At 46.4% G+C, this 25,231-nt stretch overlaps 1 protein-coding gene across 15 annotated transcripts in view; it reads left to right on the plus strand.

Moving 5' to 3' along the window:
- The window catches only part of prdm16 (PR domain containing 16), a 200,973-nt gene that overhangs the window by 172,250 nt on the left and 3,492 nt on the right, over window positions 1–25,231 (plus strand). For 3 of the 15 annotated variants that reach the window (XM_029124107.2, XM_029124111.2, XM_029124119.2), the window contains 13 exons: window positions 1,182–1,284; window positions 6,899–7,106; window positions 7,267–7,432; window positions 8,698–8,851; window positions 8,975–9,010; window positions 9,775–11,437; window positions 11,851–11,938; window positions 14,019–14,230; window positions 14,339–14,416; window positions 17,704–17,873; window positions 18,738–18,909; window positions 22,629–22,901; window positions 24,595–24,778. In XM_029124107.2, coding sequence (XP_028979940.2) covers window positions 1,182–1,284; window positions 6,899–7,106; window positions 7,267–7,432; window positions 8,698–8,851; window positions 8,975–9,010; window positions 9,775–11,437; window positions 11,851–11,938; window positions 14,019–14,230; window positions 14,339–14,416; window positions 17,704–17,873; window positions 18,738–18,909; window positions 22,629–22,901; window positions 24,595–24,778 — 3,507 coding nt within the window. The remainder of the gene's footprint in view (window positions 1–1,181; window positions 1,285–6,898; window positions 7,107–7,266; window positions 7,433–8,697; window positions 8,852–8,974; window positions 9,011–9,774; window positions 11,438–11,850; window positions 11,939–14,018; window positions 14,231–14,338; window positions 14,417–17,703; window positions 17,874–18,737; window positions 18,910–22,628; window positions 22,902–24,594; window positions 24,779–25,231) is intronic. The other 12 variants (XM_029124114.2, XM_029124109.2, XM_029124115.2 and 9 more) reach the window with 12 other exon arrangements.

A 25,231-nucleotide genomic window follows, 5' to 3' on the forward strand; every position in this document is an offset into this window, starting at 1 on the left:
TTCTGTGTGGATGTGTGTTCTAACCTCTCAGAGCCTACTGTTCTGCTGTTTGAAGGCCTGCATGTGAATGAAATCGTTTAAGTTGGTGGTGAGCGCCCCCATCTGTCAGCAAAGAACTGGTTTTAAAACATTTCACTGTACATGTGTATTGTTCATTGCTTGTTGTTTGTATGGAACGGTACATTTTTGTTCTAAAATCAGCCACATTTACTATTCAATTCAACATTTTAAGTTGAAATTCGTAAAATCTCGAGGTTTGGTGATACAAATTTGTGGTGTTTGTATTATGCTATTGTGTTGTCAGTAGGCCTAATTATCATGATAATTTTTCTCTTTCTATGTAAAAAGCAAAAAAATGTATTGCAAACATTGTGTTTCAGTGGCTCAGTTTAAATCAAGTGTAGGCCTACATGTTTGAGACAGGTTATATATATAAGGTGCAGATATACACACAAGTTCTTGTATAAACAAATGCACTCCAGGAAGATTATTTGACTTAACATTTCGTTTCATTGTCTAAGCTACGTCGCTTCCAAAGACTAGTAAGGCCTACTAGCCACGATCCTTTATTTTAACCGTCTAGAGTTCTGGAATTGTGCTTTTACCTGGCTCATTTAATTAACAATAAAGCCTAACATTTTGCGCGTCGATCATGAACACTGATAACAATGGATTTCAAAAGGGAGTTTTAAAACCTAGAGGTTTATTGGATAGCTTTTCTACTGTGGACATTGATGTATTTTTAATTGTCAGCGATATTTAATATATATGCATAATGAACTTCATATTTATTGTGCGTCGATTGGTGTACCATCATTTTCACATTTTAAATTATGAACAGTATGTTGCATGTATTAAATAAAAACGAAAAAAAGCCAATGTATCATTAACATTAGCTTGCAGTGCAAAGGACTAAGTCTTATTTTATAAATGCAGATATAGCCCCAAAAACGTCCAATATTATATAAACGAAAAATGCGTCAAGAATGATTGTTATTAGATCTATTGTTCTTGGCAAATATTATTTGTTGTTATTGTTATTTCAAATAATAATAATAACAACGATCATATTGACCTTATCAACGGACATTCATATTATTCATTCGCAACAGACTATAGCTTTTTGTAGACAACTAGACAGCCTCTAACTGCTTTTTCTTCCTACCCTTTTTCTTTTACAGCTTTATTATAAAGCTATTAGGGATATTGAAGTGGGGGAGGAGCTACTGGTGTATATGAAGGACGGAATTTTCCCCGAGGGATCGATGGCACCGAACCTAGAAGGTAAGATTAATGCGCATCATTAACGCATATTTTAAACAAACTCCAAACGAACATTCTGCGCGGTTTTCTTGGTCAATGCAGCGGTAAACCCATCTTTCACACAGCATTCAGTGAGGTACAGTATTGACACAGTGGGTAAAGATGAACCAAAATCACTTTTTTAAAATTAATTGTAGCTATATTGTAGAAGGCATATGTGCTATGCTCTAAGCGCCTACTTCTGTAAAAAAAAAAAAAAAAACATCTATAGTATACAAATACAATTGCACAGAGGTATTTTGCTTAATAAATAAGAAATCAAATTCTCAAAAAATTAGGGGTCCCAATTATTGACATTTAAATGTCAGTACCTTTCTATACACTTCACCTTGCAAAGACTTAGGACTGAGCCTTTCTCTAAAATGTTTTATTAGTTTTATGAGAATACTGGGAGGATCTTTCATACAGAATCCTTGTAGATCTTTGATATCCTTTGTCTGCACTTATTACCTGCCCTCTTCAATTCAAACAACCCGTTTTTCAAATGGTTTCAATTTCAGAAACCAAAAGCTAAGCAAAATGTTGATTTTTATGACAAATTCCCCATTTCTTTGTGGATTTCGATGTGTGCCTGGGTTTTGTCTTGTTAAGGTCAGCATGTGTTAAGCTCCTGAAAGAGGTGTTTGGCCGATATATATTGGGTACTGGGTTAAGTTCATGAAGCTGCTGACCTCAACAGTAGGCAACTAGCACCAGAGGAAGCAAATCAGCACAAGTATGTCTAAGATCTACAGTCATTATTTTAAAGCAGATGGGAGTTGTTTTCTGGTCATGCATTATTGCTTCCAAAGAGCTCTCATCTCATGTCATCTGACCATTGGTTCCAATCCAAGTGCCAAGGCTGTCTTCACTCAGAACAAAGGCCCCAAAGGGTTCCTCTGCTTTCCCTATGATATAGTCATTTTTGTTGCTGAAGTAGGTGTTTTGGGATTTTTTTATTAACAATTTAAGTCCATCTCTATCAGTGTCAATACTTTGTCACCTCACTGTATGGTTAAGTTACTGCTTTCGGATTTGATTTTCAGGATTTGATTTTGTTGTAAATGTATTCCCCAAAATGAGTGATTGCCTTCTCCAATTAATCTTTCTATGGTGAATATAATTTTGGCAGCATATTACCAGCATCTGTCCCCTTGAGAGAGTACAGTGACTTATTATGTTTGTATTTTTTGTAATATATTTGTCCTACTGAAAATAGATCTGATGTCTAGTATATACAACAAAGTATGTCATCCCTCTTTGAAGACTTGTTGTTTCTATTGGGATGAAGAACCAAACTCACTTACTGTGGACATTGTTAACCTATAAGGCCCTACTAGACAATTGTTGATTCTCAAAAGGAAGGTGTGTTACTTGGACTTTTGATTGGTAAAACCTTTGACATAGTAGTTGGTAGGATCATTTAAAAATGTGTTAGTGCACATTCATTTAAAATCATTCTGTGTCATCGGGACCATTTAGCTCAGCTCTCGTGGTCTCACATTCCCAAATCACCCTACTTATTGTCTGTTGAAATACAGTTCTTATAGACATAGTTAAAATAACCTACTCCTACACATAATTAAGATGAAATACTAAGGCATAGTTAAAATACAGTACTTATAGTGAAAAAGAGTACTCACTGGCATTGTTTAAATACCCTATTTATATCTAGTCAAAATACAATACTTACATACATAGTCAAAATACAGTACTTACCTACATAGTTAAAATACAGTACTTACATACATAGTTAAAATACAGTACTTACATACATAGTTAAAATACAGTACTTGTATGCGTAGTTATGGTCAATGGGCTTAAGGCCATTTAATAAAGGTGTTAAAACTATTTCAAGGAACGTAATCTAGGCTATTTCTTGAAATAGAAATTATCTTTGTGTTGAAGGATTTTATCATAATTATGTTTAGGGAACAATTTGATAATTATAATGTTTCTAGGGAACGATTGGACATTGGCCTTGTTACCTCAGCTTGAACTCCCCACACAAAGTTATACATTTCAAATTGGTTTTTCAGAAAGGTGTTTTTATTTATATATATATATATATATGTTTGGTTTGGTCTAGCATGCAAACCTGTTTTAGCGCCAACCATTCCAAATGATTTAGGCCAACGATATTTCATTCTAGGTAGTTGTAAATTAGTTGTTACGGCATTGTGTAAAGGCAACATGTCAAAGAGAATTATTTCATAACTAGGCCTAGTCCATTTTCATCAAGGCTTTCCAAATTCTCTTAAAAAAGACAGGCTAGTTTGGTTGGATGTTTCCACATCTTGGCCTTGGCACTAACATAGGATTATCCTTCTACTGGTCATGGGCTATAAAAAAAGGGTCGAGACGGAGCGTGAGCCATAGCCTACATTTTCGAACACAAAAACATTTCTGTTAAAGATTCAAAAGATTCCAAAAGAACAAGAGAAAGTGTAAACAATAGACATGAGTGAGTTTTCATAGGATAATAAAAGAAACTGACAAGAGTATAAAAGATACAATATTGACCTGGGCAAATTAATGAGAGGAGGAAAGTAGACAGAGTGTGTGTGTGTGTGTGTGTGTGTGTAAGCTTGCATGCATGCACAAGAGAATAGAGGTTGAGAGAGGGGAGGAAGAGCTTGGCGCTACATCACTCTCCTCGGCTGGTTTATCGGAGCTGGAATTTGGAGTGGGGCTTGAGGAGTCCCTGGAGACCTCACCCATGCTCCTAGATTAGCCGCTAAACTGCACATAATTGTGTTCCCCTACTTCTCCCGGAGAGCTATTAGTCTCTCCTTTATGAGCGTGTCCCCCTCCCCAACATTTATCCCCCTCTTTCTTTTTTTTTTGAGTGATACTGATAAATGGAACCCATAGATAATGGCGCCAAAGTTCCCTTGCTTCGTACGTCATTAATTTTCAATGAGGATCGCCCACAATGTATTGGAACCACAAGGCCGCCCAGCGGCTAAAGTGTCCCACCCAATGTCTATAATATGCCTATCCATTCTGCTGTGTGGTGTCTTTGCTTGAAATTGGATGGGAGTTACAATGCTAACTAGGCAAACATTACTGTAGCAAAGCTCTGTAGTTAGCTAACTGGTTTGACTTAGCCAATTACTTTTTGGGTCATTACCCAAGTTCGACCCACATTTTCTCTCCTCTTACCTTAGTTTTATCCAATTTTCCATTTTTGGAACGGCATCGTCGAAGATCGAGACATTTCCCTCACACCTGTGTAATGACAATGGCCTATCCGTTTGGATTTTCCTCACACTGCTCGCTGGTCGAAGATCGAGACGTTTCCCTCACGCCTGTGTGATGACAATGGCTTATCCGTTTGGATTTTCCTCACACTGCTCGCTGGTCGAAGATCGAGACGTTTCCCTCACGCCTGTGTGATGACAATGGCTTATCCGTTTGGATTTTCCTCACACTGCTCGCTGGTCGAAGATCGAGACGTTTCCCTCACGCCTGTGTGATGACAATGGCTTATCCGTTTGGATTTTCCTCACACTGCTCGCTGGTCGAAGATCGAGACGTTTCCCTCACGCCTGTGTGATGACAATGGCTTATCCGTTTGGATTTTCCTCACACTGCTCGCTGGTCGAAGATCGAGACGTTTCCCTCACGCCTGTGTGATGACAATGGCTTATCCGTTTGGATTTTCCTCACACTGATCGCTGGTCGAAGATCGAGACGTTTCCCTCACGCCTGTGTGATGACAATGGCTTATCCGTTTGGATTTTCCTCACACTGCTCGCTGGTCGAAGATCGAGACGTTTCCCTCACGCCTGTGTGATGACAATGGCTTATCCGTTTGGATTTTCCTCACACTGCTCGCTGGTCAAAGATCAAGACGTTTCCCTCACGCATGTGTGATGACAATGGCCTATCCGTTTGGATTTTCCTCACACTGCTCGCTGGTCGAAGATCGAGACGTTTCCCTCACGCCTGTGTGATGACAATGGCCTATCCGTTTGGATTTTCCTCACACTGCTCGCACAGCCAGGAGGTTTTTCAGGGATACACGCAAGGAGAAGAATAAATTCCCCGGACGACCCCCGACTGAGCTTGCAGGCACCCTAACCTACCTGAAGAAGTCGCTAGAGTGCAACGTGACAAAGCCAAATTGTTTTGCACTGTCCTGGATCCCTGTGCATTGTCACCATGCATGCCGTTATTATTGGGTTGTTGCCTCCGAAACACTAAGATATTGCTGAGGGTTTCGAGTAATTTAATTTCAGTTACCGGTGAAATCAAGACCTAGGTGGGGTTTTTCCAAGTCCTTTTTGCCCTTCAATTCTTTTTTGATGTGTTGTTTGCTTGGACAAAGCCTTGGTGTAATAAAACATGTAATAAAGCCTAAAACAAATGCTTTGTAAATCTGTTCATGGAAACATGTCACAGCCTTCAAAGGTGACACATGGAAAGAGCTAGACGCTGAGGTGTTTTAGGTTGGAACATAAGCTGTTCCCACACAGTTAAACTCCCAGGTCCTTATGAGTTATGAGCCTATGGTGGCAGTGGTGTGTATCGAGGTTGAGTTTGAAGTAATTAACGACTTCGACCAAGAGGTTAATTTGTTCAAATCCATGTTTAGACAAAGTGATGTTGCTACACAATTCTGCCCTTTTAGTTCGTCTGGACATTGCCAGCCATGTAAATGGCAGCATACAGTAGAAACCAGGCGAACCGTGCACTCTAAGTCATTTTGAATCAACTTGTCTGCTGAGGTTTTCAATGGTTCATAGTTACAGTGGGGTGTGGTAAGGGGACCTCTGGGACCCACTCGTCCTCATGGCAGTCTACACCGCTGGCGTGTTGCTGGGGGGTGGGGGGAAGGCTAGCCTCACCCCTACCCCGCACGGCGCATTCTTCTTGGACAACGTCCATCCTCCACTCCCCTTCTCTCCAACTTGGCTCGCAAGTCAGGAACCTGCCTTTGCAAACCCCTGCTTCCCCGTTTTGATTAGTTTGACCTTGGTTGGGAAAATGATTACAAAGGCTTTCAACCTGGAGAAGAATGACACAGGGTTGCCTATTGTTTCCTTTTCTCACTATAAAGTCATAACACAGGACACGAGGCTCTGCAGGATGGCCAGTAAACAGCCAGGAGTTAGACCAGGTTCCATTTTCCATCCACGCTACCTTTCACTCGAATGCCCATAGAGTGTTTTCTTTAAGCGTTTGAACATGCACTTGATTAGCTTGGACAGGAGAGTTAGAGGTAAACCCTCACATTGATTTGTTCCCCCCCTGTTTGAATGCTAGTCATTTCTGGTTGCTGTTTCCTTGTTTATAATTGTGTTTATTTTGGGATTATAGAAGGATGTGGGCTGCTTAGACTTTTACTTACCCGTGTGTTTGAGTGAGTGTTATACACTCAGTGTGTGTTATATTGAGTGTGTATACTAGTCTGTCATGGTGCACGTTTGTGTGTGTGTGTGTGTGTGTGTGTGTGTGTGTGTGTGTGAACATGTAGAGGGAGCTAATCTGACTTGTACAAAAGAAATGCGGGCTGTTGTCTCCGTGCCGAACGCATCTTTCCCGGAAAAAAAAAACCAGTTTGGACAAATAAAAGTACGTTGTTTTGCAGACGAGCAGATGTACCGCTGTGAAGACTGTGACGAGCTCTTCACCTCGGCCCTGGAGCTGCGCCGCCACCAGAAGTACTCGTGCTCCAGCGCTGGTTCCCTGTTCGACACGCTCAGCAACGAGGACTTCAAACAGGAGCGCGACGACAGCGACCACGAGCCCGTCCACGAATGCAAAGACTGCGAGAAGATCTTCCCCAACGAGTACAGGTGCAGAACACAATCAGGCACACGCACCTACGCGAGTACATGCGCACGGCGGTACGGTCACTCTACATTTGTCATTTGGAAGTATTGTCATCATCCTCATGGTCTGTGTGTGTGTGTGTGTATGCGTGTGCGTGTGCGTGTGTGTGCGTTCCGTGTGTAGTCTGGGTCAGCACATGATCGTGCACACGGAGGAGAGGGAGTACAAGTGCGACCAGTGTCCCAAGGCCTTCAACTGGAAGTCCAACCTCATCCGCCATCAGATGTCCCACGACAGTGGGAAGCGTTTTGAGTGTGAAAACTGCGATAAGGTACAGCACACCCGGCACGTAAGTTGTGCACTCAAACACAGGCCTTTCTCCCTCCACTGCCTCGCTCAACACTGACACTAGCTACAGTAGAGACTTGACGGAGGGGAAAACCCGTCCTGTAGGAAAATGTCATTCGCTGTGACATGATGGATCATCGTTAATGGTTCACTTCAGTCAAACCCGCATCGCAGTGTTTCCTGAATGGTGAAATGAGCAAACCGTCTTCACTGTTTAAAAACCTCCAACTTACTACCAAGGTGTCCCTGCTCACCAATGTGTGCTTTCACTTTTTGTTGAATTACAAGTGTATGGGCAAGCGGGGAGATTTATTAGTGAAGACATTGCATAACCATTACTATTGCGGGTTTGAATGAATCCCAGCCTGAGTTGGCAATCATAATACACAACCTACTACTAACGTATTCATGTCGGTTTGTGTCAGATCACTTGACAATATCGTTGGTTTCAGTTTATTCAGCTTATCTCTTGACTGGCCATAAACTTATGAGCTGGTTATGAGTGTCACCAGCTGACCAATTCTACACAGCCATTAATGGGAAGCTGGTACAGACTGAAATAGATGCTCAGGTTGTGTGTTGAGTCTTGTGTGGAGTCATGTTTATTACATGAAAGCAGAGGTGTGTTTTTTCTTTTGTTTCTTATGAGAATTGATTACATAAACAGTGAACTTCTCTTAATAAATTATGATTTCCAGAAAGTATGCAAAACCAGTATAGTTTCAAGTTGCCATAACACAAACTGTTGGGAATGAGCAAGGACATGACATGACTGTGATCATATTGTTACAAATATTAGTCTTGTCTATCCGGGCTGTTTCCTGTGGACTACCTAAGACATGAAACCGACAGATGAACAGGGCTTACAGACCCTTGTCACATTACGTATTAGCAATTTGGCAATAGAGACACTGGAAACACTTTCATTATATTCAACATAAAATTTTTCTTCTTTTATTTTACGGTGAGAAGCGATTATGCCCAACTGTCTTTACTGACACAAGACGGAAATACACTGTGGCAGGCATTTATCGCATCTATTTTCAATATGTGACCTCGGCAAATGTTGACAATCACTGAATGTTAAAGGAACCCTAACACGTGACGGCCGTAAATCCCACGTTCCACGGTCGTATGTTATTTTCCAGTGTGTCTGGTTGTACGGCGACGGAGCGACTGTGACTGCCAACCAGAACGGTTTGATTGCCGTGTGTGTGCATGCGTGTGTGTCCATGTAAACGTGTCGGCCGCCCCGCCTACCCGCAGGTGTTCACGGACCCCAGCAACCTGCAGCGCCACATCCGCTCGCAGCACGTGGGGGCGCGCGCTCACACCTGCCCGGAGTGTGGCAAGACCTTCGCCACCTCCTCGGGCCTCAAGCAGCACAAGCACATTCACAGCAGTGTCAAGCCCTTCATCTGTAAGTCTGAGTCTCCGCCTAGCCGACCCACATCTAGTTCTGCCTCCTCCCCGTGTCCAAAGGCCTCCTCCTCATCTTCCTCCTCCTCCTCTTCCTCCTCCCTCCGTCTCTCTCCAACCCCAGCCAGGGCCAGTGACAGTAGCAGACCCAATCCCATAGGTCAGAGACAATTCCGTGACCCCCCGTCCCTTCGTCAGCTGCCATTTTGTTTTGCTTTTCCCTCCTTTTTTTTAATTGTTTTTGTTTACCTTCCTCATCCTCCCTCTCTGTGTCTCTCACTCTCCTTGGTCTTTTGTTGAATGGGCAACACTTTATTTTGAAAGTCCAGCTGTTGGAGCTGGAGTCACTGGGAATGGCAAAGTTAGGAGGATGACTCTATGCGACTCTATGGTTGCTCTGCAGTTAACTTTAGGGGGACTTTCAAAAAAGTGTTCCTTGGTGGTTTTCGTCTGGGCTTCTTTCCTTCTTTCCCCTGTGTGTCTGTGTGTGTGAGGTTGGTGGGTTGTGTGGTGTTTTTCTGTGTGTGTGTGTGTGTGTGGTGGTGGGGGCGTGCGTGTGCTTGTGTGTGTGTGTGTGTGTGTTTACATGAGCAGATATGATAAAAGTTAATCCACAGTGTCAGTTCCAGCTCCCATTGGAGGATGCTGAAAGCCATAATACCTTCTTCTTCTCTCACTTAACTTTCTGCTTGGCATTTCTGTTTGTTGTATTTGTGTTTGTCCATATGAATGTATAGGTACAGTATATAGCACTACTAGAAAAGTGTGTCAAATAATCAGCACTGGTTTTCACCAAAAGCATGAACGATATAAAATCTTTAAACACAATGAACACACAATGTCCATGTTCTGTATATGTAGCATGTGTGGAAATGTTGACTTGGTACTCTGAGTTTGTGACAGTGTTTAAATGGGCTTAACCAGGCCCCTGTGGGCGGTGTCTCTCCCCAGGTGAGGTGTGCCACAAGTCCTACACACAGTTCTCCAACCTGTGCCGCCACAAGCGCATGCACGCCGACTGCCGCACCCAGATCAAGTGCAAGGACTGCGGCCAGATGTTCAGCACTACCTCCTCCCTCAACAAGCACCGTCGCTTTTGTGAGGGCAAGAACCATTACGGGCCCGCCGGGGGCCTCTTCGCGCCTGGCATTCCCATGAGCGGTAGCCCCATCCTGGCCAAGTCCAAGTCCCACCACCATCACCACCCAGGCCTGGCCTTCCCCGACTACTTCCCCTCCCGGCCACATCCCCACGCAGGCCTGTCTTTCTCCCCCGGGCCGCATGGCTTCTCCTCCCTCTCCCACGGCTTTCCCGGCCTCTTCCCCCCTTCGCTTTACCCCCGGCCGCCCTTACTGCCCCCTAGCCCGCTGCTGAAGAGTCCCTTGGGGGTCAGCAGTAACACTGGTGGGGGTCAGGAGGCGAAGCTGCCCCGAAGTCCCCTGGACGGCCCTCCCCTGCCGCCGGTAGGCTCCGTCAACGCCCACAACAACGGAGGGGGAGGGGGAGCGCTTCCCCTCAGCGGCCAGGAGAAGGAGGACAAGGAGAGACTGGAGTCGGCGTACGGCGAGCCCAAGGCCAAGACGTCAGAGGTGTCGGACGGCAGCGATCTGGAGGACGTCAACACCACCAGCGGGACGGACATGGACACCACCACCGGCACCGCCTCAGGCTCTGACCTGGACAGCGACGCAGAGAGCGAGCGGGAACAGCGAGAGAGGATCAGCGGCGCCAAGAGGAGGAAGGCGTCTGGCGCCGGAGTGGCAGGGGGGTCGGAGAGAGCAGGTCAAGACCGGCGGCCGGAGGATGCGAGTAGCGGCTCGGTACCGGCGCTGTCTAGCTCGGGCAACCTGGCCTGTGAGCGGCCCTCTTTCCTCTCAGCCGTTTCCCAGCACTCCTTCTTCCCACCTCCAGACGAGCAGGCACTGCCCCCCACCGCCACAGGGGGCGGCGCCGCCACTGACTCCATAAAGGCAATCGCTTCCATCGCAGAGAAGTACTTTGGCCCTGGCCTCATGGGCTTGCAGGAGAAGAAGATGGGCTCCTTGCCCTACCATTCCATGTTCCCATTCCAGTTCCTTCCGAACTTCCCTCACTCCCTCTACCCGTTCGCCGAGAGGGCCACCCTCAACACTGGCATGTTCTTCAAGGCCGAGCCCAAGTCGCCCCGCGAGCAACACGCGCCAGCCCACAAAATGGCCGCCCCGGGCACCGGAGAATCATCACCCTTTGACCTTACCACCAAGCCCAAGGAAGCCAAGCCAATCCCCCCGTCCCCCACCAAGCCCGCCCCACCCAGCGGTAGCGGCAACCCCCCTCTGGTTCTCCCCCGGGGCGAAGAGCAGCCGCTGGACCTGAGCATTGGCAGCCGCAGGCGGGACGGGCACAACGGGTTGGCGACCCCAGAGCAGCAGCCCAGCCGCAAGAACCACCGCAAGGAGGAGCACCATGGCAGCCACCCGCACCCCCACCCCCAGGGCCACGCCCTCCACCAGCCCCCGCTGCCCCAGCAGCAGCCTCTGACCCAACCACCCCAGCCTTCCCTGCACTACGCCAAGCCCTCGCCATTCTTCATGGACCCAATATACAGGTATTTCAGCCCCGAGTAGACCAGAGTCCAGACCTGGGGCTGGATGGAATCAAGCAGACAATGACATTAGAACATGTATTCAGTACACAGGCTGTAAACAATATACACATACAATATGATTATGTTTGCAAATGTGTGTGTCAGTATTCCCACGCTGAGGTGACATCAAAGAGCTTTGTGTCCATGCCCAGTGTCATGTGGTGGCGTACTAGTGTATTGTTCAAGGTTCCCACTGGGATCAAACACGCGTATTGAACATTGCTGACCTTTCTGCCCTATAACTGCAGGTGGCACATAACGCTGTCACTGCTACGATATGTCACATTAGAACATGGGCATGAATGACGTGAAGTAGTACAGCCTTTCCAGATGACCTCTGACATTCGTACGTAACCCTTGTCCTTGTTGTCCAGCAGGGTGGAAAAGAGGAAGATACTGGATCCTGTTGGAGCTCTGAAGGAGAAGTACCTGAGGCCCAACCCGCTGCTCTTCCATCCTCAGGTACGCACACAGACACTAAACCCCACTACTGCTGACAGACGGGCAGAGACACTAACTAGTACAAACTGTTTTATTGGGCTATTTGAGCTGAGGAGAGTATATGTATGAGTAACATGTCGTTTTTAAAGTTCTGTTATATTTAAATGTTCAGTTTTGGTTCCATTATGATTGCAATTTATTATTAATTGTTTTTACATTAACACATTATGAAATAGTGATTATCACATAACAATACTTCATTTTACATTAGACTACTTTAATAAAATATTTTAGAGTTTTTTTGTTATTATTTAATTGAAGTCAGGCATCCACACTTAACCCCCCAAATTGTCCACTGATGATGTTTGGACCGGTCAATTGAACAATGTGTCATTCCGGAAATTCCAACCCCAATTCCAACTAATTCCCACAAGCCCCCCACAACTCCCGAAACCCTCCTGTCCCGACCTGCACAACCTTCCCACAACCCTCCCAACGCTCCACGATGACAGTTTGGAAATGCCAGGTGTATTTCACAGTCGTTCGTTCCGATCTCTTTCTTTGTTTACAATGCGGCGCCTCGGAATTCCACCGCCTCCCACCTTCGACCACAGAAGACACAAAGTCTGCTACCGCATGGGACTTCTGATAATCAAACCATATTGTTTGGCTTGTCCCCTGATCCCTGCCCACCTCAACAACGTCCCAGCCTCTGAGCAACGGCTACCTATTAATAAGAAGAATAATAACCTTTTGAATGGAGCCCATGCAGCTATCCCACCATTCAAACACTTGTTAATGCTGAACCTTTCAGTGGCATTGTTTCTGTGGGCCTCGGAGCTCACAGGGAGCTAATAACTTCCTCCTGGCTGGTTTCTTGTCCCTGGCTGCCTAGATAATAGCAGCATGTCCATCAAGGACGTCCTGTGTTTGTGTCCAGGAGAATGGGGGAGAATAGGGACTCTTGTTGGGAACTTGTTTTATCTGACCCGGGAATCTGCTTGGCCCTCTATCAATTGTCAAGTTGAACGAGGCGCTCACACATTTAGGCATACAGGAATATGCTTAGCCACACACATACACAACACTTAAAGGTAAATGTAGAAGCAGGATAACTACATAATTTCACAGCCTGCATCCTTTTGTAATTCCAAATTGAACATACAGTACATCTGTAAACATTGAAAGAATGCGCACACACAAAACACACAACCATTCTTTTCCTACATGTACGTCCAACAACAACAACGTTTGCCTCTATATACTGCTGCCAGATGTGAATGACAAATCGATAGATAGATAGTAGGGTAAAGATACATGGTCTCTCCAGCCAACCTGATAAAATCCAAGCCCAACACCAAAACTGCCAAGGCCTCCGTTGTCCACACAATTCAGCCTCAACATGTGACCAGTTATCAAAACACAGGGAAGGGATTCCTCATCCGCTAATTCGGTCCACTGACGAATCATCCGGCAGCGAGACGCTACGAAGAAATAAATTGAGACAGCGTGTCTCTCTTCATGTTGTATTCCCAACCAGGAAGGATGTAAGCTGTTTTTGGCAAATAAATCCCCCGGCGCATAGCAGACTGGACCTTTGTCCCAAGGCAGGGGGGGGGGCAGTATCAGTGAGGGGTATCTTTAAACGATATTGTATGGTTCCCGTCAGAGTGCTCGCTCAATGGCTCATTGAGTTGGCAGTGGCTTTGCAAAGGAGTGGGGGTTCTCGAGAAGCAGGGGGGTGGGGGGGGTAGCTGGGAACAAAGTCTGCCTGGGCCGGGAGAGGGGAGGAGTCTCGGGGGGCTCCTCGAGTGTCTGTGAACGTGCGATAGGTCAGGGAGGTGAGTCCCGACAGCACCATCAAGAGAGCGACCTCTGATATACAGCTTCCGCAACATCCCGCTCTCCACCTCTCCGCCCCCCCCACCCCCCACCTCCCTCTATTCTGGCCCTATTACCAGCCGCTCATCCCACTAGCGAACACTTTGCAATTCAGCCAACAAATCAAGGCCTAGTGTAGGTCTGGAACAAAACAGTGCAACATGTTGAGGTACAGTTTTCGGTAACTAAAACGTGACTGTAAATCTTCCCCTATCCACAGCTTCAGTATCTTTACCGTGGTACACCTTCTTTACCTCAGATGTCAGCAATGGAGACCATGACGGAGAAGCTGGAGAGCTTCGGTGCTCTCAAACTGGACGCCCCGCCAAACTCGCTGCAGCACTCGTCCCACCCGCTCTTCAACTTCCGCTCGCCGCCTCCCTCCCTCTCAGACGCCATCCTCCGCAAAGGCAAGGAGCGCTACACCTGCAGGTAAGCTCACGCTAGCAAGTCTTGCTCCGGGAACTTTCTGCATGACGTTACGGAACGACATCCAACATTTAACCCCCCCCCCCCCCCCCATGCTCTCTCTCCATCCAGGTACTGTGGGAAGATCTTCCCCAGGTCAGCTAATCTCACCAGGCACTTACGAACACACACCGGCGAGCAGCCATACAGGTAAGCCCTTCCTGTCCACCCCCATCTCCTCTTTCCCTTCCTTCTCCCTCTCCGCTCCTCCCTTGATCCAGAAATCCCTCCAAACCGCTAAGAGCCCACCCGATGAACCAATGACGGCATTACATCCTGCCCATCGGATGTGTTTCTCCTCATTTGGCAAACAAAAACCCAGCGTGCACACACACACGGCACAGTGATATATTTATATATAGAGCCTGATGGAAACATGAGGAGTGGTGCGCCTGGCACTTGAAGAGCGCGAGAAAAGCAAGAGAATGTAAGAAAAAGAAGGAAGATTGATGCAGCCTGCCCAGATGTTGGAGTGGGTGGGACACGAGGGGGGGGGGGGCGGGTGTAGAGGTGGTCCTGGACAATGTCAGCTTGTAATGGTGCCCTGGAGAGACCAGGCCTCTGTTTATAGAGACCAGTTAATTATCAGTCATTTGGCTCCTGCCCAGCCTCTCCATCTCTCTCCTTCTCTCTCCTTCTCCTCCCTCTCCTCCCTCTCACAAGTCTCTCCCCTATCTGCTGAATCTCTCTCCTTCTCTATTCCTCTCCTCCATCTCACAAGTCTCTCCCCTATCTGCTGAATCTCTCTCCTCTCTATCTCCAGGTCTGTTTCTTGATCTCTCTCTGTCTCCATCTGGGCACCTTGTAAACAATGGTTGGAGAACATATTGACAGCAAGTGGCAGAGTGACGGCGATAACAAAGCGGTTCTACTTTCCAAGGGAACCTGCAATCTCCTCCTAAATGGACCTCCTAGTATTTGGAACTTGGTTGACCCGCGGGCACAGAGCGATAGTGGAGCACTTTGTCCTCTGTTGAGCTGTAGTGCCAACTCTCCTGAGCACAATCTGCAGACAGAGAGAGAGATAGTCTTGGGGGACCAAGTTCCCGGGCCCAGTCCAAACAATCTACTGATTAGCTCATTTAGAAACAATTTACCCTGACAAATAGCAGGCATAATGATCTCTGCCACTTTCAGAGAGAGCGACAGCGAGGGAGAGAGGGAAAGGAGAGAGATGAACTCAGCCTCTCAGCCGAGGCCTTCATGCTTCATTGTCATAGGGCCATTTGCCTGCCTGAGATCCTATCGGACAGCGGTTTTCTGCTCCAAAATTGGCACCACTTTAGAGCTGACCAGTGAAAGACCCCATTCAGCTGGTAATGTGCAGGCCCCTTGTAACTCTTGGAATGGCGGAGAAAAAGTCCTTTTAAGATGATTAAGTCATTTAATGTCCCCTTTCGGACACGTTAAAAATAAATTGACAAAAAAAGGAGAGAGAAATGTGAATTAGGTTGCGTGCTCGACCGTGAGTTGTGAAGTGTGACTCTCTGGGTCTGGAGGTGAGCAAGCTTCGAAATGGTTATGTTCGTAGGCCGCAGGTGCACACACACAAATACACACTCACTGCCCACCCAACTAAGGGGCTGTGGGGTTTTCAAAAGACATGGTCACTGGTTATTTTTGGCAAATATATGTACTCTGGATGATACTGGATGGACGAGGGCAGCAGGGAGTCTTGGGCCAGGCATGTGTAATGTATTTATGGTACAGTATGTACAGTATATATGTATGACACACCATTTACTCTGGGGCAGAAACGGTCCGGTACCAGAAAAACCTTGATCCACTAAACTGGACGTGTTTTCTGACCCTAGATGTTTCGCTCAAAGGTTTTCCCCCGAAATCCTCCCTTAATGGTAGATTCAGCGATATGTGATGAGTTACCGGAAAAATGTGCACATTTCTGCATTATGCAGAGCGTTCTTAAGGGATGCTGTACGTCTCCGCAGTTTGGGTCCTGTGACTTCTGTAATACTGTGAGTGAACCTGTAGACTTGGGCAGCTGGGTCCTGTGGCTTCTGTAACACTGTGAGTGAACCTGTAGTGAAGCTGCTGTGTGTGGCTTTGACAGTGACGTCTTGTGTCTCATTCGTTGCAATTTCTCCCGCGATGGTCGAGACAACATTATTTGGCCCAGCCCAACTTAAAATCAGGACCACATTCCTACCTGCTTGTTTGTTTCTCTGGTTGCCATGCCAACCCCGGTTGCCAGATTGTCCACATTTCCCCTAGAGTGCAAGTGTGACTGGTGCACAGTCAACATGGACCTGCTCAGGTTGCATCCAGGCTGCCAAATAGTGTCCTCCCAATTTGCTGTCTACTTCTTTGTGCCAAATTAATTGATGCACACACATACTTACACGCACAAAAACTCACAGAGTGTGTCAGAGTGTGTGTCTGTGTCAGTGTGTGTGGATGTGTGTGTGTGTCAGAGTGTGTGTGTGTTGAAGAGTGTGTTTGGGTCTGTGTCAGTGTGTGTGTGTGTGTCAGAGTTTGTGTGTGTGTCTGTATGTCAGTGGGTATGTCATTGTTTTTGTGTGTGTGTGTGTTAGAGTGTGTGTGTGTCAGAGTTTGTTTGTGTGTCGGTCTGTGTGTCAGAGTGTGTGTGTGTGTGTGTCAGAGCCGCAGTGACAAATGTGTCCATGTAGAAAGGCTGCTTGTAGATGAACAGTCATGTTGCCCGCAGTGTTTAGACTGAGGTCATTAGTGTTGTTTACACAGTGAAACAGTCCACTCATTTAGACCACTTCTCTACCTCTACTCCTTCACTCTCTCCCTGTCTCTCTCTACCTCTACTCCTTCACTCTCTCCCTGTCTCTCTACCTCTACTCCTTCACTCTCTCCCTGTCTCTCTACCTCTACTCCTTCACTCTCCCTGTCTCTCTACCTCTACTCCTTCACTCTCTCCCTGTCTCTCTACCTCTACTACTTCACTCTCTCCCTGTCTCTCTACCTCTACTCCTTCACTCTCCCTGTCTCTCTACCTCTACTCCTTCACTCTCTCCCTGTCTCTCTACCTCTACTCCTTCACTCTCTCCCTCTCTCTCTCTACCTCTACTCCTTCACTCTCCCTGTCTCTCTACCTCTACTCCTTCACTCTCTCCCTCTCTCTCTCTACCTCTACTCCTTCACTCTCTCTACCTCTACTCCTTCACTCTCCCTGTCTCTCTACCTCTGCTCCTTCACTCTCTCCCTGTCTCTCTCTACCTCTACTCCTTCACTCTCTCCCTGCTCCTCCCTGTCTGTTCTGTCCTTACTGGACCTCACCTGTCATTTTCTGCTTCCTTCTCCTGCTCCTTTTTTTTCCTCTATGTCTGTCTGCGTATCTTTTTTCTTTCAGTTCAGTTAGATATAACACTGGGAACTCACATCCTTCATTATATTACTCAAACAAATATCCAGAAACATGTGTAATAACATGTTCCTCTCCTCCTCAGATGTAAATACTGTGATCGCTCGTTCAGCATCTCCTCCAACCTCCAGCGGCACGTTCGTAACATCCACAACAAGGAGAAGCCCTTCAAATGTCACCTGTGTAACCGCTGCTTCGGCCAGCAGACCAACCTGGACCGCCACCTCAAGAAGCACGAGCACGAGAACATACCTGGTGGGTATCCCTCTATTCACCTATTACACTCCCAGGTCAGCCTAGTTAACAGACATTACACTCCAACCCTAGATCAGCCTAGTTGACAGACATTACACTCCAACCCTAGATCAGCCTAGTTGACAGACATTACACTCCAACCCTAGATCAGCCTAGTTGACAGACATTATACTCCAACCCTAGATCAGCCTAGTTGACAGACATTACACTCCAACCCTAGATCAGCCTAGTTGACAGACATTACACTCCAACCCTAGATCAGCCTAGTTGACGGACATTACACTCCAACCCTAGATCAGCCTAGTTGACGGAAATTACACTCCAACCCTAGATCAGCCTAGTTGACGGACATTACACTCCAACCCTAGATCAGCCTAGTTGACGGACATTACACTCCAACCCTAGATCAGTCTAGTTGACGGACATTACACTCCAACCCTAGATCAGCCTAGTTGACGGACATTACACACCAACCCTAGATCAGCCTAGTTGACAGACATTACACTCCAACCCTAGATCAGCCTAGTTGACAGACATTACACTCTAACACCAGATCAGTTTTGTTGACGTACATTAGACTCTAACCCTAGATCAGCCTAGTTGACGTACATTAGACTCTAACCCTAGATCAGCCTAGTTGACGTACATTAGACTCTAACCCTAGATCAGCCTAGTTGAAGGGATTGGACTGTAACCACAAGATCCACTTAGTTGAACTTGATAGTTGAAGTGTGTCAGTGTAAAGAATAGTCCCCTATTCTGCTGTTGATTTTACAGTAGCTAAATGTTCCATAACTGACTGTGTGTGTGTGTGTGTGTGTGTGTGTGTATGTATGTGTGTGTGTGTGTATATCCTGCTTACAGTAAGTCAACACTCTGGGATCCTCTCCAACCTAGGAACCAACATTTCCTCTCCCAACTCCGAGCCAGACAATCATGCACTTTTAGACGAGAAGGAAGACTCGTACTTCTCGGAAATCCGCAACTTCATTTCTAACAGCGAGCTGAACCAGGCTTCCAGCTCCACAGACAAGAGGTAAGGAACACATATGTGCACTAAATAAACATAAAATAACATACACCGACTGATTTGAATACTGGTCTCATCCGTCCCACAAGACTGTGTTAGCCGGCAGAGCTAAACCAAATGCATTAGCTCTGGGAGTCTTCAAAGTTACTCATCAATGACTGGGAAATGACTGGTCGTTTCATGAGTATGGTTCACTGAATCACCTCGTATTACCAAACCAGATGTGGATATATGGCAGCGTTTCACAAACTATGGGTCACTTGATTTGAAAAGGCGGTCTCGAGAGATACTGGAGTAAAAAACTGCACTTACATCGAGCTTACAGTACATCAAACCCACATCGAACCGGGGTTAAGCAAGCTGACTCGGGTAGCTGCGAAAGTTGAACGCTTTTCACGGTTTTCTGTTTTCTTTCAGCAAATCTGGCTCTAATTATTCAATATCTAACATTCTTGAGAAGATTTTCAGGAACACCTGTGGGTATTGCAAATTATTCTGAACGTCTTAGAACATGGTGAACAGGACCAGGCCGTCATTTAAACTGGGAGAGGAAGACCATCAATGATAATGCCCCTTTTGCAGAGAATATACACAACTGGCTGATCTTCCTTTATGAATTTCAAACCTTACTTCCTTCATAATTTAATATTATTACAAATCGATGTAATAATATTTAAAATAAATTAAACATAAAGGCAATAGCTCACACCAAGAAAGCACATGTTTGGGATGCCATGAAAAATGTTTAAACTATACATTCTCTGCCACCTAGTGGTTGAGGTTAGCTTCAACAGGCTTAATAGACTCTAATCCACTGATATTTCTCAGCCACTCATTTTATCTCAACTGATAGCAACCTCCCTGGTGGTTCCACTTCAACCGGGGCCAACAGTGTATGTTCTGGCTCATTCTCTTGTCGCATCTACATTTTTTGACTTGTTTATAGCCTTGTAATTTCATGTAGATCCAGAGGCTCAATCTAGTGCTTAGTGGAGTCATGTTCATTATTGCACACTGCAGCAAAATCTTTTGCAACGGAAATTGAAATCAAGTGTTTAGACCAGAAAGTCCTCATCTGTGTACTTCAGTTTTCTTCTGTTGAGTTCGTGCTGAATACGACCCGGGTTCCAAGACAGTGTTGGGTGATGTTGGGGGACGTCTACAAGCACTGACAGACGTGTCGGGGAAAATATGTGATCCGTCTTCTCTAATATCCCCCAGTCAGACATGTTAGATTTTTGTAATGACATGCAATAATTCCTCCTTGAGGCAAACCACGACTGATTGCTTTTTGGATCACTCCCTATCTATTTGTCCTTTTCTCCCTGTCTTTTTTTCTTTATATCTGCTTTTCTGTCTCTAACTTTGTTTTCTGTCTCTCCCTCCTTCCTTGGTCAGTAGACATGATACATAAAAGCCAACAGAGCTCAGAGGTAATTCAGTCTCTCTGCCATCTGGGATCAATAGTGCAGAACCGTCCAGAACAAGGAAGCCTTGCATTTTAATATCTGTAATTCAAAATAGCTGCTCTGCTTTCTGTCTGTCGCAGTCACACACATGTTCACATAAAGGCACAGAGACACTCATGCTCATGCACACACACACACACACACACACAATATGTGTGAGGTCCAGTCATCTGGACACTCTCCAGCCTGGGAGCTAGGGACATGATGGAGACACTAGACGTTGCTTTTGTATTCTCATAGGTTAGCTGTAGGGTTTGGGGTTAGGGTTAGAGGTATGTACAGGTATAGGAGATTGGTATTGAGGTTAGAGTTAGGTTGGGGTTAGAGGTTTGTACAGGTATAGGAGATTGGTATTGAGGTTAGAGTTAGGTTGGGGTTAGAGGTTTGGGAAAATGTGCCTCCGGTTGAGGAATTTATCTGCGAGATGCAACTGATGGAGCACCCCAACTTCCCCCCAGCCCCTAACCCAAACACAGGGTTGACGTGTTTAGACCAAGTGACAAAACGCAGGGCCCCGTGTCAGAGCCACGCTTGTCTCTTTACCCACCCCCCCACAGCCCTCACCAACGTGATTATAGGACATTTAATCTAAATTGAAAGAAGAGAACCCCCACGCTCCCCCACTATGTGAGACCCAATCCCCCCCGCGTGCCCCTCTGTCCCTCTTGCTCCTTGAAGGCACCTCGTCTGGTTTGATAAATGTCCGTCTGCCCCCCCCCCCCCCCCCCCACTCGGTGGCACCAGCTCCATTGAAGGTAAACGCGTTCCCCCTGAGGAAATGAGATCACGAGGCATGGAGCAGCAAAGACAGGAGGGCTGGAAAATGTGAATGCGGCAGGTTGCAAAAGCTGCAGTGCTGATAGTCTGTTTACATAGCATTCACTGCCCCCCCGGCACAGCTTCTCCTGGGGAGGCAGTAGTCAAGAGCATTTGGCCAGTTTACCAAAGTTTGCCGGTTCTGATCATGAGGATGTGGTGAAAAATCCTCTGGTTCTGTCCCTGAGCAACACAGTTAACACTCATTTCTCGCATTTCATTGTTGTGAATAAGAATGTGTTCTTAGCATATTTACCTGGTGAAAATAAGTTTTGAAAACTAAAACCTGCTCACCCACACATGCACCTAATACACACACACTGACACACACACACACTGACACACACACACACACTGACACACAGACTCTATAATCAGGACCCAGCCGAGTCCGTTAGAGGGGCCCTCTTGCCCAGTATGCTTCTCAGGAATTAGCCAATTAATCATTCAGCTCTGTTTCCCCTTTGAAATGGTTCTCGGCAATTGTCGACACGCATGTTTGTTTGGTTGGATAGAGGGAGCACGGTTCTGTTCGCTGTCAGCGATGCTCCTGGCAGCTTAGTTATGGCTCTGCAAAAAGTATGACTCATGGCCTATTGACAGATAGGCAGACAGACAGACAAATGCAGATAGACAGGCATAGAGGGAGTCAGGGCAGTGGGCCAGAAGATTCATTATGAGGAAAGCGGAGGCCCCTTCATCTGGGCTCATCTGGCTACTCCACTAGAGCAGTAAGGGAAGAAGGTCAGGTGATAAAACACTTGAGATTTGATTTCTGGGATACATCCTGCAATGTTTCTCCACATATTATATACAAAAGGTTCCAGTTTGACATTTTCATTAGGACAGATTTTTTTCATAGAGAAATTAATATATATTTTTTAACCATTAATGAAGCACAAAATAAATGTAACATACAGCGACTGACCTCGAAGTTCTCTTTGTTGCAGGTCAGAGCTTGACCTTAAGGTAGACATTGTTGCAGGTCAGATCTTGACCTTAAGGTAGACATTGTTGCAGGTCAGATCTTGACCTTAAGGTAGACATTGTTGCAGGTCAGATCTTGACCTTAAGGTACACATTGTTGCAGGTCAGATCTTGACCTTAAGGTACACATTGTTGCAGGTCAGAGCTTGACCTTAAGGTAGACATTGTTGCAGGTCAGAGCTTGACCTTAAGGTACACATTGTTGCAGGTCAGAGCTTGACCTGAAGGTACACATTGTTGCAGGTCAGAGCTTGACCTTAAGGTGCACATTGTTGCAGATCAGAGCTTGACCTTAAGGTACATATGGTTGCAGGTCAGAGCTTGACCTTAAGGTTGTCATGGTTGCAGGTCAGAGCTTGACCTTAAGGTACACATTGTTGCAGGTCAGAGCTTGATCTTAATGTTGTCATGGTTGCAGGTCAGAGCTTGACCTTAAGGTTGTCATGGTTGCAGGTCAGAGCTTGCAGAGGAGGAGCGCCCATTGAGCCAGACCTTGTCTAACTCCAAGATGGCGGCCCAGGGTCTGGAGGAAGAGGAGGAGGAGGCAGACGAGGAAGAAGAAGAGGAAGGCAGCCTGACGGAGAAGTCTCAGGACGAGGCACCTGAATCCCCCTCCCCAGTCACTATGGTTACACCAGGGGCTTACGATGATGAAGAGGAGGAGGAGGAAGCGGAGGAAGAGGAGGAGTCCACACCGCTGGCTTTGAACTATGATCACACCCGCAGGTATGTCCTGTCTACAGACAACTACAGCAGACCACACCACCCAGTCACAACTACAGACAACTACAGCAGACCACACCACCCAGTCACAACTACAGACAACTACAGCAGACCACACCACCCAGTCACAACTACAGACAACTACAGCAGACCACACCACCCAGTCACAACTACAGACAACTACAGCAGACCACACCACCCAGTCACAACTACAGACAACTACAGCAGACCACACCACCCAGTCACAACTACAGACAACTACAGCAGACCACACCACCCAGTCACAACTACAGACAACTACAGCAGACCACACCACCCAGTCACAACTACAGACAACTACAGCAGACCACTCCACCCAGTCACAACTACAGACAACTACAGCAGACCACACCACCCAGTCACAACTACAGCAGACCACACCACCCAGTCACAACTACAGACAACTACAGCAGACCACTCCACCCAGTCAAACCTATAGACAACTACAGCAGACCACTCCACCCAGTCACAACTATAGACAACCACATCAGACCACTCAACCCAATCACACAACAATTCTGTCTCTTTCTCTTGGAACTAACAAGACTAATATATGCAATCCTTAAACTGCATGGTCCATAAAAGACAATGTTGGCATATCGTATTGGGATAGATTGTGTTGGGATAGATAGAGTGTTGGGATAGATAGACTGTGGGATAGATAATATTGGGATATATAGAGCATTGGGTTGGATAGAGCATTGGGAAAGGTAGAGTGTTGAGAGCTCGAATTCTGGGATTGATAAAGTGTTGGTATAGATAGTGTTGGGATAGATAGAGCGTTGGTATAGCTTGAGTGTTTGGATAGATAGAGTGTTGGAATAGATAGAGCGTTGGGATGGATAGAGTGTTGAGGTAGATCGAATTCTGGGATAGATAATGTGTTGGGATGGATAGAGCATTGGGATAGAAAGAGCATTGGGATAGATAGAGCATTGGGATTGATAGTGCTGGGTTAGAGCGTTAGTATAGATAATGTTGGCATAGATAATGTTGGGATAGATAGAGCATTGGGATAGATAGTCTTGGGATAGACAGAGCATTGGGATTGATAGAATGTTGGGATAGGGTTGGGATAGACAGAGCGTTAGGATAGATAGAGTGTTGGGGTAGATAGAGTGCTGGAATAGATAGTGTGTGGATAGACAGAACTGTCACACTCCCATTACACGTCTGTCTGTCACTGTACATGTCATGTTTCCATACAGCATAGATAGTTTCCCACCGGCTTTCCCTCTCAGTGTACTAAGGCGGGCCATGAACTCATAATGTCCATACTTTCAGTCAGGCATGCAGGGTTCTCAGTGTTAATCCCACTGCCAGGAAGTACATGTGTGTACGTCCGTTAGTGGTCCTCTATCTTGCCATTCGCCCTCCACACCACCTGTCCTGTCCGTCCGTCTCCATCCGTTCGTCCATGCATGCACCGTCAGACGTCCATCCAGCCACTCACAAGACAGTATTGGTTGGGCTAACTGAGGAAAACCTCCTCCCTCCCTGCTCCTCCTTCCTCCTCTTAAACCTGCTCCTCCTCCCTCCCTGCGCTTCCTTCCTCCTCCCATCTCCCTCCCCGCTTCACCTTCTTCCTCTCCCCTGCTCCTTCCTCATCTCTCCCTGCTTCACCTTTTTCCTCCACCCCCCCCCGGTGCTGCTGCAGGTGTATTGAGGAGGATGCTGGCCTGTTAGACCTGGAGGCCCTGCCCAGCTTTCCCAAAGGCCTGGAACTGCATAAGGCCAGCGGTGGCGAGGAGCCCCCCTTTGACGTTAAAGACATTTTTAACAGCGCCTCCCTCGAGTCGGAGGCCCTGAAAGAGTCTCTGTACAGGCAGGCTAAAACCCAGGTAGGTGGACTCCCTAAGAAATAGATGGAGGGAGAAAGAGAGACAGTGAGACAGAGAAGGATGGCGGAAGGAATTGGCAAATCATTTTGGAGGTCGGTCTAAAAGCTTGCAGTGGACTGAGTTCATTCATTGTGTTCGATGTTGTTCAGTGGGGCTGCTTGTAGCCTTTGGATGAGTCGGTGAATAGTCAGTATTCTTCTCGTTGATTTGCTCTCCCCACGCTTAACTTACCTACTACCCAAGTTATTAACACTCCCATTCGCTGAACATCTAACTACTGTCCAATCAGCTGCATCACACTGCTCTCTCACCTTTGACCTCTTGCACGATCAGATGTTGCAGTGGTTAAAATGACATCTCTTTTCTTTATAATAACAGTTACGAGTCAGTGTGCTGACAATGAATGTGGATGCTCACTGAATGGTTTCTGACCAATTTGGGTTTCTGGTTTCT

The sequence above is a fragment of the Esox lucius genome, chromosome 12, assembly GCF_011004845.1.
Source record: "Esox lucius isolate fEsoLuc1 chromosome 12, fEsoLuc1.pri, whole genome shotgun sequence".
Classification (NCBI taxonomy): domain Eukaryota; kingdom Metazoa; phylum Chordata; class Actinopteri; order Esociformes; family Esocidae; genus Esox; species Esox lucius.